The 14,479-nt window shown below is 40.1% G+C and overlaps 1 protein-coding gene across 6 annotated transcripts; it reads left to right on the top strand.

Moving 5' to 3' along the window:
- Positions 1-2,497: 2,497 nt before the first annotated feature.
- Positions 2,498-14,039, top strand: LOC113105435 (C-type mannose receptor 2). 6 transcript variants are annotated; one of them, XM_026266496.1, is made up of 6 exons: positions 2,498-3,327; positions 9,263-9,340; positions 11,847-11,885; positions 11,978-12,334; positions 12,818-13,165; positions 13,330-14,039. In XM_026266496.1, exons 2-6 carry the CDS (start codon positions 9,322-9,324, stop codon positions 13,689-13,691), a joined length of 1,125 nt encoding a protein of 374 aa, XP_026122281.1. In that variant the 5' UTR covers positions 2,498-3,327; positions 9,263-9,321; the 3' UTR covers positions 13,692-14,039. The 6 variants fall into 6 exon arrangements, with proteins under 6 accessions (XP_026122281.1, XP_026122286.1, XP_026122282.1 ...); XM_026266501.1 differs by having other exon boundaries at positions 9,263-9,347; XM_026266497.1 differs by having other exon boundaries at positions 2,498-3,333.
- The last annotated feature ends 440 nt before the right edge of the window (positions 14,040-14,479 follow it).

Raw genomic sequence — 14,479 nt, 5'->3', positions numbered from 1 at the left:
CATGTTAGTCGCATGCTAATCATCCTCGAAACATGCTAATCATGCTTGAAAAATGTTAGCAACATGGTAGTCGCATGCTAGTCATGCTAGCAACATTTTAGCAAAACATGCTAATCATGCTAACGACATGCTAGCAACATGCTAATCATGCTAAAATCATGCTAGCAACATGCTAGTCGCATGCTAATCATACTAGAAACATGCTAAAAACATGCTAGCAACATGCTAGTAACTTGCTAATCATATTAGCATCATGGCTAGTCACTTGCTAATTATGCTAGTGACATGCTAGCGACATGCTAATCATGCTAGAAACATGCTTGTCACATGCTAATCAGGCTAGAAACATGCTAATCATACTAGCAACATGTTACTCACATGTTAATCATGCTAGAAACATTCTAAAGACATGCTAGTAATTTGCTAATCATGCTAGTGACATGGCTAGTTACTTGCTAATTATGCTAGCAACATGCTAGATACCTTGCTAATCATGCTAAGTACATGCTAGTCACTTGCTAATCATGCTAACAAAATGCTAGCAACTTTTCTAATCATGCTAATTACATGGTAATCACTTGCTTGTAATGCTAGCAATATGTTAATCACTGTCTTTTTTAAACTTCTTAAACTTTTAAATCTTTTTAAACTTTTCACATTTTCAAACTTTCCAAACTTTCCAAACTTTCTAAACTTTTCAAACTTTCTGGTCAGACTTTCTCAAGCCAACTTAAATTTTGTCTTGACAAACTTTTTTATCTAGTTATCCTTTGTGCTTATCACTTGTTTCGGATTAGGGAGTGGGATGAATGGAAGACCACCTTTAACACCCATACGGGCATTTTTAATATTTATTTGTGCCGTTTGGGCTTTCCAGTTCCCCGGCGGTATTTCAGGCGCTCAGCAACAACGTGATCCAAGACATGGTCGATCGGTTTGTTTTTGTTTACATCAACGACATCCTGATCTTTTCACAGAACGAGTGCAATCATGTCTAGCACGTCAGGCGAGTGCTCCAGCGGCTGCTGGAGAATCGTTTATTCGTCAAGTTGGAGAAGTGTGAGTTTCGCACACAGTGGATTCCGTTCCTGGGATTTATTCTCTCGCCTGAGGGTATCCAAATGAATCTCATTGTAGGAAAAAAAGCTTAAAGATTTGACTCTAAAATATGATGATCAACAGATTAGTTGACAATATCTCTTAGAACACTCAAACATGGATATATTTGGTATTTAAAAATAAACTTGATAAAATTACAAAAACGTATAATTTAGTCAGCGGTCTGTCTGATCATAGTATGAAATTAATCTCAAGCAAACTTTAAAAAAAAAATAATTGTTACGTCATCAGTCTGTGATACTGAGTCAAGTTATCTGTATTTATGTAGTGCTCTGCTGATAATACAAGAGGACAATAAATCCCCTACATTTTTACTTTGAATTTAGACTCAATACTCAGTCAGTGCTTATATTTCTCATAGGTTTTGGGACATTCTAAGACCTTTAATGTGGCTTAATGTACTAGACCAGTGACAATAGTAATAACCTTATCAATAACAATACTATTAATAAAGCAGAATGGCCATGAATGAAATGCACTAATGCACGTTAAGCTTTTCTACCCCACAGAAAACCGTTTAAAATGGTACACTGATACCCAGCATTTCATCTCCAGCAACAATGGTGTATTTTGTCACATTGGTGACCTACAATTAAATAAGATAAAGAGCAACTGATTGTCTTAGTTGTTAAGGATATGATAATATATTTAGATATATTTATATAATTTAATACAATAATTGTTAAATAATAGCATCATTGTTTAAATTAATATAATAATTTATACTTTTGACTCTCCCCTTTTCTTAATAATTGTTTAAATGTGTGACGCTGTCTAGTCTCTGTTTCCCTGGGTGTCCACTGTAGGACCTCGGTGTACAGTCATGCCAATAACTTCAGAATCGGCTGCTTTGGCCAAAGTAATTATAAGAGCCTACTTCCTCCCATCTGTGATCTGAATACAGTTAATGATTAGCTGAGGAAAACAATGCTCAAGATTGTCTGGACCCCTTTTTGTCAGAGAAACAAATGGCTAAAGGACATTGCGACATTAAGCGAAGTGATAACGTGATCATACAACAGAGGAAAGGTCTGTTGCGAAATGCCCCCGCTCACGAGGAAACTAATAAGACATCGACATCCTGAGTCTCTAAAAAGGAGCTGATTTAATTAACTCTTTTTACAAGATACAAGGACCCTGTGTATCACAGCATCACATGATCCCAATGTATGGAAACACCCCAGGAATTGTTAATAATTAGTGGACCTCAACACAAAGAACCAATACAAGATCATCCCCTGACTTTGCTTCCTGCTTGCTTGAAAATCTTGCTACGAACTGAACTTTTCAACAAACTATCTCAAAAGGACAACCATTAAGGAATCTGAAGGTTTAACTAGATTCACAAATAATGTTTTATGTCCTGTAAACGTTTGATGTGTTCAATGTAATCTGTGTAACTTTAATCATTGTTTTTATAACAGATAGTGATATTAAATGTGTGTAAGATATGGAAAGTTTAGTATTGAATGAAAGCTCACGTTATTTATCTAAACTTGGAGCAAATGAAAATTCCAGATTCTGCATTGTGTGCATATTATGACACTTTATAAGGTATTAACCCAAAGATCCATCCCACATGACAATGCCACATGATGTTTAATCGAGAAACAGTACGGGACGTGTCTAAGCTATGCAACAGCATCCCATTGGGAGATCGCATCGTGGGATGGACCAAATCTGCTTTGATAAAACCCCAATGCTCCAGTCTAGAGTCTAGTCTCCAAGCGCGTCATCTCTTGTCAAGGGTTGTGTTGTGTATCGTGTCGCTTAAATGCGGTGCGCTACGCTGCTCTTCCATCTATGCCATGGCTTGAACTACCTACACGCTGCTAGCGTTCTTGCCATGCAGAACTCAAAACCACTCCATTGAAACTTTGTGACAGCGAAACCATGCTTGCTTGCCCCTCTTCAACCACGGCTCCTAGCCATCAGCGTGCTTGCAAGTCATAAAGAACTTCAACTTTCCGTGACAGAATCTTTAAAGCTCACGCCGCGCAAAAGAGAGGACTCGGAAGAAACTTTGTCCACCATCAAGGCAAGAGCTGTTGAATCTCTCAAAATCGCCGGGCAGTCAACCAACCAATCGAGGCAAAGGGCATCCCCAGACGTCATCTACGCAACCATGAATCCCAGCCGGGATTCCCCTTTCAGCTCAACGCAAACCAAGGAGACGAAACGACACCACGGCCAGCAGCACAACCACAAGTAAAGGCAAACAAACCTCTATCTATTGCTGAAATGGTGCAAGGTTGTTTTTAAGTTGTAAAGATAAACTAGGGCTCTGCTTTTATTGATTCTTGATACGCCTATGAATTTGGTAGAGATTTTCTCATTAACTCACCTCATAAATCCATTGCAACTGTGTGTGTATGTGTATGTATGTTTGTGTGTGTGTGTTCATTTAGTTTTAGATCCATATAATCTATAGAATAGCTCAATAAATTCTTGTTTCATTTATAAAGAAGTATTGTCTTGTGTGGTGTATTTTAAGATTAAACTTTGCCCAGATCCTGTGCTACCTAGCCTGTAGTGTATAAATTATCTTTCTGTTTGTATTATTTTGTTCATGAAGTAAACTCAAACAGATTTTAAGGATATACTGAATTTTAAGTTCGCTGGACGAACCGTTGATGAAGTATAAACTAATTAAATTTGGACTCAGTTCAAGTAAAGCAATTTGAATCTTTAGATTTGATTCTTATCAAAATAAATGAGCTAATATTTCCTTACACCACTAGTGGGCTCACTTCTCCTTAGGCACTTCACCGTAGGCACTAAAATTCCTCTAGTCTGGTCCTGTCTTCAGTAATTGCACTCCTGTTAATTGCACCAGGTGCAGGCATTTGATTGTCATTAGCCTCCTTATAAATACCAGTCTTTCCCTGTTGTTTGTATGGAGTCCTTACCGTTCGTATATCCAGTCTTATCGTTCCCCGAGATTCATCCCTGCCTTCTCGTCCTCCGAGTTTCCGTTCCTATCTATTCCCTTCCTTTCCTTTGTTTGTTTTTGTTTGGACTGATATTTGGTTTTGACCTTGGATAGTTTGACCCCGATTTTGGATTACCCCTTAATAAAGCATACCTGCTTTTGGTTCTCTCTCTCCTGTGTCTCTCTGGGTACACGAATCGTCACAGAAAGACACAGAAAGACATCAACAACAGATCCAGCGGTATGTCTTTTCATGTCTCCTCCCCAACCAGCATGGTGGAGCGGAGGGATAAATATTTAAAGTTGACCTCCTTCCGCCAAGACACATTCGGGTTCTGGGAGTTTGTGTGCTTCTTGCAGTATCGGCTTCCGTGGGATGCCCCAGCCACTCCTGTCTCTTCTGGTAGGATGGCCGCCAGCCCAGAGCCACTGCCCAAGATCGCTGCCAGCCCAGGTTCACAGCACAAGGTGGTCGTCAGCCCAGTGCCACGGCACAAGATGGCTGCCAGTCCAGAGTCACAACGCAAGATGGCTGCCAGTCCAGCGCCACCGCACAAGATGGCCACCAGCTCATTGCCACTGCTCAAGATGGCCGCCTGTCCATCATCACTACCCAAGATGGCTGCCGGTCCAACTCCACTGCCCAAGATGGCTGCCGGTCCAACTCCACCGCCCAAGATGGCCGGCAGCTCATCACCACTGCTCAAGATGGCCGCCGGTCCAATGCCACTGCACAGAGCCACTGCAGAGGATGGCAACTACAGTGGGTTTTCCTGAGTTGAGTCAGGTTCTGGTTGACCTTCCAGAGTCGAGTCTTATCCTCGTTGACCCTCCAGAGTAGAGTCAGGTGCCTGTTGACTTTCTAGAGTTCAGTCAGGTTCAGATTGACCCTCCAGAGTCGAGTCAGGTGCTCGTGGACCCTCCAGAGTCGAGTCAGGTGCTCATGGACCCTCCAGAGTCAGGGTTAGTCACCGTTGGCCTTCCAGAGTCAGGGATAGTCATCGTCGACCTTCAGAGTCAGGGCTAGTTCCTGTTGACCTTCCAGAGTCAAGTCAAATTCCAGTTGACTATTTAGAGTTGAGTCAGGCTCCTGTTGACCAACCAGAGTCAAGTCACGTTCCAGTTGATCCTCCTGAATCAAGTCAGATTCCTGTTGACCTTCCAGAGTCAAGCCAGGTGCTCGTAGACCCTCCAGAGTCAGGGTTAGTCACCGTTGACCCTCCAGAGTCAGGGTTAGTCCCCGTTAACATTCCAGAATCAGGGCTAGTCACCAATGACCTTCCAGAGTCAGGACTAGTCACCGTTGACCTTTCAGAGTCGAGTCAAGTCACTGGTGATCTTCAGGGACAGAGTCAAGTCACTGGTGATCTTCAAGGACAGAGTCAAGTCACCATTGATCTTTTTTTTCATTGTGGCAAATAAACTGTATTACAATTGCAACTGGATTTTGTGTAATCTTTATGTTACACTACTTTGTTTTTAAGTCTCACAAAAAGAGACAAAAAATTTGCCTCAACAGGGACTTCAGTATTTGATTACATGGTAGCTAAAGTAATGAGATTAGGTGATGGACAGCCGGATTTGCCTAGTGGCTGCTTTCTGTTTGTGTGTCAGCATGGAGAATACGACGATCTCGTTTAATTGCGAGAAAATAATAGTTTTGTTTCTCTTCTTTTGACTTTGTTTCCGTTGTTTTGTTCATACTTCTGTTGGAGTAAAGTTTGTTTTCTCTTGTTTGATTTTTCTTTCGGTTATATTGTGCTGTCTATTTGTATGTTATTTCTCCTTTATTAACGCAACTTGATTTGCTTCCTGTCTACATCTGACTTCAAGTTGCTTTGTAATTTCTCTTCAACTTATTTGATTCTTCTAATGTTTTTCTTTATTTTATGTGATATAGTACTCGATGGCGCCGCGCATGGCTGTTTCAGTGCTTGGCTCTCCAGTGTTTGTACTGTTTTTGTTCGTTTTTCCTGTTTTTTGTTTAACAAACACTATCAGTTTCACCAGGGATGAACTGCTGAACATTCGGCAGAACACATCACAAGATCTTTTACCGGATTTAAATTATTCAGACGTTTTACTGAACGTTGTTATCGGAGGAGTGGCGGCGCTGATCAATCGCTTCAGGACGCGCAGACGGGGGAAACGAACGGGAGCGCTCGTCAGACTCAGGAAGCGCGGATTTCGAACGCCGTTGCCTAGCATCCATCTGGCAAATCTCCGCTCTCTACCTAACAAAACAGACGAACTCCTTCTGCTCTCTCGGACAAATAAGGATTTCTCCCACTCTGCTGCTCTGTGTTTCACGGAAACCTGGCTGAATGACACCATACCGGACAGCGCGCTCCATCTGCCGGGCTTTCAGCTGTTCAGAGCGGATCGCGAATCAGAGTCAACTCGGAAATCGCGCGGCGGCGGGACATGCTTTTACATCAATGAGCGGTGGTGTAGAGATGTAACTGTGTTAAAGAAGATGTGCTCTCCTGATCTAGAAATGCAGTTTGTCAACTGCAAGCCGTTCTATTCGCCGCGGGAGTTTCATTCGTTCATTCTGGTTAGTGTTTACATCCATCCGCAAGCGCACGTGAGCTCTGCTTTACAGAAACTCGCTGATCAGATCACAGAGACAGAACAACAACACCCGGACTCTGTTTTAATCATTCTGGGGGACTTTAATAAAGCCAATCTCTCCCGTGAACTGCCAAAATACAGACAGCATGTTACATGTCCCACCAGAGACAGTAATATATTGGATCACTGCTACACCACAATAAAGGACGCATATCACTCTGTTCCACGAGCAGCTTTGGGAAATTCTGATCACTGTCTGATTCATCTTATACCATCCTACAAACAGAAACTTAAATCTGCTAAACCTGTAGTAAGGACTGTGAAGAGATGGACCAGCGAAACGGAGCAGGATTTACAATCTTGTTTTGACCTCACTGATTGGAGTGTTTTTGAAGCTGCTACCACCGATCTGGACGAACTCACAGAGACTGTAACATCCTATATTAGTTTCTGTGAGGATGTTTGCATTCCTACCAGGACTTATTTAACATTCAACAATGATAAGCCATGGTTTACAGTAAAACTCAGACATCTTCGTCAGGCCAAAGAGGATGCCTACAGAAATGGGGACAGGGTCTTGTACAATCAGGCCAGGAACACACTGAACAAAGAGATCAGAGCGGCTAAAAAGACCTACGCTAAAAAGTTGGAAGACCAGTTTTCTTCCAACGACTCAACTTCAGTTTGGAGAGGACTGAGGGCCATCACAACCTACAAGACACCATCCCCTTGCACTGAGGCTAATCAACGGCTTGCTAACGACCTGAATGAGTTTTATTGCAGATTTGAAACCCCCAACACCCATTCTGACCATCTCCCTGCACAACCATTAACACCTCCTGCAATCCCCCGTTCCACACCTACTGCTCTTCAAATCTGTGAAGATGATGTGCGCCAGGTCTTCAAGAAGAACAAAAGAAGAAAAGCACGAGGCCCAGATGGTGTTACACCAGCCTGTCTGAAAATCTGTGCTGACCAGCTGGCCCCCATCTTTTCACAGATCTTCAACAGATCCCTGGAGTTGTGTGAAGTACCTTCCTGCTTCAAACGCTCCACCATCATCCCCATCCCAAAGAAACCCAAGATAACAGGACTTAACGACTACAGGCCTGTGGCTCTAACATCTGTCGTCATGAATTCATTTGAAAAACTAGTTCTGGGTTATCTGAAGGACATCACTGGACCCTTACTGGACCCCCTGCAGTTTGCTTACCGAGCAAACAGGTCTGTGGATGATGCAAGCAATATGGGATTGCACTTCAGCCTGCAACATCTGGACAAAACAGGGACTTATGTGAGGATCCTGTTTGTGGACTTTAGTTCGGCTTTCAACACCATCATCCCAACAACCCTCCAGACCAAACTGACCCAGCTCTCTGTTCCTAGCTCTATCTGTCAGTGGATCACCAGCTTTCTGACAGATAGGCAACAGTTAGTGAGACTGGGGAAATTCAGGTCAAACAGCTGCTCCACCAACACTGGTGCCCCTCAGGGATGTGTTCTCTCCCCTCTGCTCTTCTCCCTTTACACCAACGACTGCACCTCTAAAGACCCCTCTGTCAAGCTCCTGAAGTTTGCAGATGACACTACAGTCATCGGCCTCATCCAGGACGGTGATGAGTCTGCTTACAGACAAGAGGTTGAGCAGCTGGCTGTCTGGTGCAGTCTTAACAACCTGGAGCTGAACACGCTCAAAACAGTGGAGATGATCGTGGACTTCAGGAGAAACCCCCCTGCACTTTCCCCACTCACCATCATGAACAGCACTGTGACTGCAGTGGAGTCATTCAGATTCCTGGGAACCACCATCTCTCAGGACCTGAAGTGGGACATTCACATTGACTCCATTGTAAAAAAAGGCCCAACAAAGGTTGTATTTCCTTCGCCAGCTGAGGAAGTTTAACTTGCCACAGGAGCTGCTGAAACAGTTCTACTCAGCCGTCATTGAGTCTGTACTGTGTACTTCTATAACTGTCTGGTTTGGCTCAGCAACAAAATCAGACATCAGAAGACTACAGAGAACTGTTCGGACTGCTGAAAGGATTATTGGTGCTCCTCTGCCCACCCTTCAAGAACTGTATACATCCAGAGTGAGGAAAAGGGCTCATAAAATCACTCTGGATCCCTCACATCCAAGTCACCCCATTTTTGAACTTTTGCCATCTGGCCGGCGACTCAGAGCCGCAAATACCAGAACAGCAAGGCACAAAAACAGTTTCTTCCCCCAGGCAATCTACCTCATGAACAGCTAAATGTTCCCCACTTATGCTTATACAAACAAAAGTGCAACATCCTTATATTTATTTGTTACCCCTCCATCCTAGTACATCCCTGCATCTTTTTCAATCCTATCCCATTATCATTTATAGCACAATTGTTTATACACTTATTTATTTGGCTACTTTTTTTTTTTTTTTTTGTCTGTGTGTTGGTGTCTCTGTGTACTGGAAGCTTATGTCACTAAAACAAATTCCTTGTATGCGCAAACATACTTGGCAATAAAGCTCTTTCTGATTCTGATTCTGATATTGATCCCTTTTGGTTTGGAGTTGTTTCATCAGTTATTTGTTTATATTGTATATGGAGCTAATTGTGTTTAATAGTGATTTTGTTATAGTTATTTTTGTTTGTCTGCAGGAGCTGGGGGTCCCACTGGTGAACGGATCTTCCCTCTTGTGGTAGTGGTTCTTCAGTGAATGCGGTGTATCACTTCAAGTGTGTGGTAGTGTGATCTGAGTGCATTTTGGTGTGTGTGTGTGTGGAAGTGTGCTCTTGTAACACCAGACTCCATTTTTGTTCCTGCCGATGGGAGCCTCAGCCCTGCTGATATTTACTTTATTTGGTTTTCATATTTAAAATGTATTTTCCGTTATTGCCCACATTCATTCTTGTAATTGTTTTCCTCCATTTAAAGTGGGGTCTCATGCTGTCCTTTCGACATTTTAGTGTCTCTTTTTAAAACCATTCTTGCATTAATAAACATTTGTATTTTGTACAATTGTACAATTGTACTGCTCCGTCACACAAACAAGAAAAAACTAGAAACGTTATTGTTGCCAGATGAGAGAATCAATCAATATCTGTGCGCCAATTATTTATTTTTGTGATGATATACACAACTTAATAATTAAGAAGGGTGCCACATACAGCTCTGTCCCAGTGCACTCTTGAACACAGTAACTTTAAAAGAAGAAACTATGATAAATTAACACTGCAAAATAATGAACAAAGCTACCTTGTTGAATTGAAGAAAGTGTTGAATCTGACTGGTTTATACTAAATCAGTCAATAAATAAATGACTGTATTGTAATTCACAAAAACTGAGGCTTTACAGATCTACAGCAGCATGCTGTATCCCTACACATTCTCAATCCCACCTTGTCACATATTGACGCTTACTTTCTGACACACAGACTACACCTTTAGGTCATTTTTCGATGTGCAGGTTCTCTTTTGCTTTAAATAAAAATCCTTGGCATCAATATGCTGACGTGAAAGGCACTGGGAATTTAATTGTTGTAACTAACTCATATATTGTGTAATAATATTGCCATCATTGCATATGTTGAGGTGTAATTTTCATGTTAGTAGTCTCAACGGTTTTATTTACATCAGTTTTTGCAAATACCTGTGACTGTACTTTTATTTTCCTGTCGGATTTTATATTGTTCAGAAGTTATAGGTTTAGGGTAAAGCTGGGGTTGTGTTCCAGTCAAAGTATAAATTTATATAAAAGTATGTCTTTTTTTAATTTATTTTTTTACAAATGCATGCAAACCATTAACCTAAGACAAACAACTGGAAAAAATGGAAGACCCTGCATGTTTAAATGTAATGCTAAAAGGATATCCCTGAGCAATGAAAAATTATGCCAAAGGGTCCTGACCACGTGTCAGTCAGTTAGGAGTGATAATGTGTTGCATAAGCAGGTTCTACAGTAACATTTGTTTAATAACACTGAATGACATGTAATCAAATGTGACTGAAATAATACACTCATTGTTTATGCTTCAGTTTTACGTCAGAGATGTAAATATTGTCCATCCTGAACGTGTGAATGTGCTGTGGACATAAACAAATGAATGAGGATGTGTTAACATGCAAACATATTCATGTCTCATAAACAAAAAAAAAAAAAAAAAAAAAACTATAAACGGCAGGAGTAGGAAACTAAACTATTAGAATATTCACAGAGAGATGAAATCAAAAAATTTAACAATGGTTCAATCTTTGCATTCAATTCAATCACAGTCTAGTATCTAGATTGAGTATCTAGACAGAGAACATCAGACACATTTCTTCTGAAACAGAAGCAGATGATGGTATTTTATTTTGGATGATGAGAGTCTTTTCTAACATTATAAATGGACCTCAGGGTTATAAATACACAATATGAGCAGATTAATGGAGACTGGTCTGTGTTGCTCATGTCTGCTGTGTCTCATCTTCACCAGCAGAGGCCTCGGCTCTAACAAGAAGGGGAAGAATCCCTCTTTCCTCTTAATCAACAGCTTTTTTTATTTCTAAAACCCTTCTCACAATAATCCCAGATCTTCTTTCATCTCACACACTGGATCCTCAAACAGAGGTTTTAAAGGCTGTCAGTATCACCTTCTTCACTAATGATCTCAGCCCTCATCAGTCAGATCATCTGTGGGTTGTTTGTTTTAAAAAGCACCATCTAAAAGTGACTCAACAGTAAAATAAAAATGCATTTCAAACTGAATGGAGCTATAATATTATAATAGCCACTTAGTGTCAAAATTTAAATTAAGAATATTTATAAGAATGTCATTCTGTTAAATAAGGTTCAATTTCATATTGACTGATAAAGACTGACACAGATGTAAGTATGGAAATTAATGGAAAGAGATGGACCATTACACAAATATAGAGGAAGTGAATATGAAATAGGGTTTTTAGACTAGTAAACAAATAATGTGGCACTGAATAAGTGACTCAGACTCAGGACAGATACACACGACCTCTGAAGTAAGAATAACTCATTCAACAAGTTCATTCTTTAACTAGAATTAGACTTTGAGATTATATTATATATATATATATATATATATATATATATATATATATATATATATATATATATATATATATATATATATATATATATATATATATATATATATTCTGTTCATGTTTTACACCAAAATTAATCAGTGAATATTTAACATCTGAGTTTTTGATATCTTTTATCTTCAGAAATGGACCAGACTCTGTATTTCATTCTTCTTCTCATTGGTGAGTGTGTTTGTGGTTTTATTCATGATTTCTAGTTTCATTAGGTTTGATCCTGTTATGAAAAGCATTAAAGCAGCGTCTCTCTTTCACAGCTCTCTGCTCCGTATCTGAATGTGTTCAGCATCAGTATCACTTTATAAATGAGAACAAGACCTGGACTGAAGCTCAGAGATACTGCAGAGAGAATTACACAGATCTGGCCACCGCTGACAACATGAACGACACGAACGAGCTGAAGAAGAGTGTGAATGATGGAAGTGTTCAGTATTTCTGGATTGGGCTGCAGAAGACGGGTCGTGATGAATGGAAGTGGTCTTCAGGTGAACCTGCGCTCTATCTGAACTGGGCTCCTGGACAACCAGAAGGCAGAGATTATTGTGCTATGATGTTTAACGGAAAATTTGAGGATTTGCCATGTAGTGATGAACGATATTTCATCTGCAACAACAGTGAGTGTAGATATTTACAATTATAACAACACTTCATTTATAGATGTACATTTTAAAAAATGATTGTAATGTATTGTAATTTTCATTAATTTCTAAATAACTAATCTAACTAACGTTTCTGGGACTTTTCAACATTTTATATGCAGTGTAACAATGTCCTCTGTTTGATCATTCTCTCATCCGACTCTTTGTGTCTGAATCCAGTGTTATAGAGAGACATATAAGCAAAAATAATGGACAAACAGAAAGAGTTTATAATAATCATGATGTTCCCAGATGTTACTTCATGTTAAATATGTTTCATCTTTAAAATAATCCTGAATAAATTTTGAATATTCAATATATCACTAGCATTAGAAGCAGCTCAAGTTGAATGACATGTTTCTGATGTTTCCATCGCTGCTTCTGTTCAGATACAAACCATAAATCAGCATGAGAATAATGAACAAACTGAATCATCAATCTTCTATTTTTTTCTAAAAGCAAACACAGAACTTGTCTTAGTCGATCAGAAGAAGAGTTGGAGAGACGCTCAGAGTTACTGCAGACAGAATCACATTGATCTGGTCAGTGTGAGGAACCAGAACGAGAATCATCAGATTCAGCAGACCATTAGTGACAGACAGTTATCAGGATCACAGATCTGGATCGGTCTGTTCAGAGTCAGAGACTCATGGCAGTGGTCAGATCAGAGTAACTCTTCATTCAGAGACTGGAACACTGGTGAACCTAATAATAATGGAGGAAATGAAAACTGTGCAGCTCTTAATGCTCAGAGAAAATGGTTTGACGTCTCTTGCACCGAACAATATCCTTTTGTGTGTTATGAAGGTGAGTAGATCTTCACTAAACACACACACTCCATCATCACCTCCAGATCTCTTAAAGTTCACTTTACATGTCTGACATGACAAATTCATCCCCAGTGTTTGTTCTGCATGTTGTTTTTGATCAGTCTCTCTCTAGTTTCTGCTTGTGTTTGGTTTGGTTTCCAGATAAACTGATTGTGATCCGAGAGAATGTGACGTGGTCTGAAGCTCTGAGATACTGCAGACAGCATCATGTGGATCTGGTCTCGGTTCATTCAGAAGAGATGCAGCGTCGTGTGATGAACGTGGTTAAACGTGCGTCTACTGCGGAGGTGTGGTTGGGTTTACGTCACTCCTGTACTGTGGGCATCTGGTTCTGGGTGAGTGAAGATACGGTGTGCTATCAGAACTGGGCTCCAGGGAACGGCACATCAGAGGAGGACTGTGAACACACAGTGAGATCTGGAGCAGTTCAGTCTGGAGGAGATCAGCGCTGGATCAGCCTTCCTGAGACTCACAAACTCAACTTCATCTGCAGCAGATATTAAGAGTAAAGAATCTTTTCTCTGTCTTTCTGATTTTCTTTCATGTTGAAGTTGCCAGAAGTCTTTCTGTATTTGAATTATCATGGAATAATGTGCTCTTAACAGCAATGTTTAATATTCTTTAGATGTCTAAGACACTAAAATAATATATGTCTGGTGTGGTCTCTTTAATCATATATTAGTATATTAAGTGACTGGTTTGATGTGATTCTATGAGCAGCAGCTCTTAAAAAATTACTTGTTTCTCAGCAGAAATGAAATCTGATTATTCATAGAAAATCAGAAATGAAGTTTGGGAATAAAATCTTGTGTTTGATCCAAACAAAACATCAGCTCAAATAAACTCATCTGCTGCCGATATGTTTGTCTCCTGACTCTTTCCTGATGTTCCTCTGATGTCACAGTGAAATTGTAAATTATGCGACCAGTCAAAGTTTTAAAGAAGTCTCTACTGTTCACTAAGCCTGCATTTATTTGTGCCAAAGAACAGCAAAAACTACGGAAGTTCTAAGCGGCCATGCATTATAATTTCTTTCTTCTAGTTTTCTCGTTATAACGACTTAGATTTCTCGTTATCTCGACATAACGAAGTTCGTTTTCTCGTTATAACGACTTAATTTTCTTGTTATCTCGACAAAACGAAGTTCGTTTTCTCGTAATAACGACTTAATTTTCTCTAAGAAGTTACAAAACTGCACCAGCAGGTGGCACTATAGACCTTAATATATTATCCATTTTCCTGTACGCGGACCTTCCTTGTCATCGATATAATTTGTGCAGTCTTGTTCTTT

The sequence above is a fragment of the Carassius auratus genome, chromosome 7 (assembly GCF_003368295.1).
Source record: "Carassius auratus strain Wakin chromosome 7, ASM336829v1, whole genome shotgun sequence".
Lineage (NCBI taxonomy): Eukaryota > Metazoa > Chordata > Actinopteri > Cypriniformes > Cyprinidae > Carassius > Carassius auratus.
The sequence above is the reverse complement of the archived record's forward strand: the minus strand, read 5'-3'. Positions and strand labels throughout refer to the sequence as shown.

What these genes read in the sequence shown, in the direction of transcription:
- LOC113105435 (XM_026266496.1), top strand. An exon ending in TTTCATTCTTCTTCTCATTG is followed by an intron (nt 11,886 to 11,977) that starts GTGAGTGTGTTT and finishes TCTCTTTCACAG; the next exon opens with CTCTCTGCTCCGTATCTGAA. An exon ending in TCCTTTTGTGTGTTATGAAG is followed by an intron (nt 13,166 to 13,329) that starts GTGAGTAGATCT and finishes TTTGGTTTCCAG; the next exon opens with ATAAACTGATTGTGATCCGA.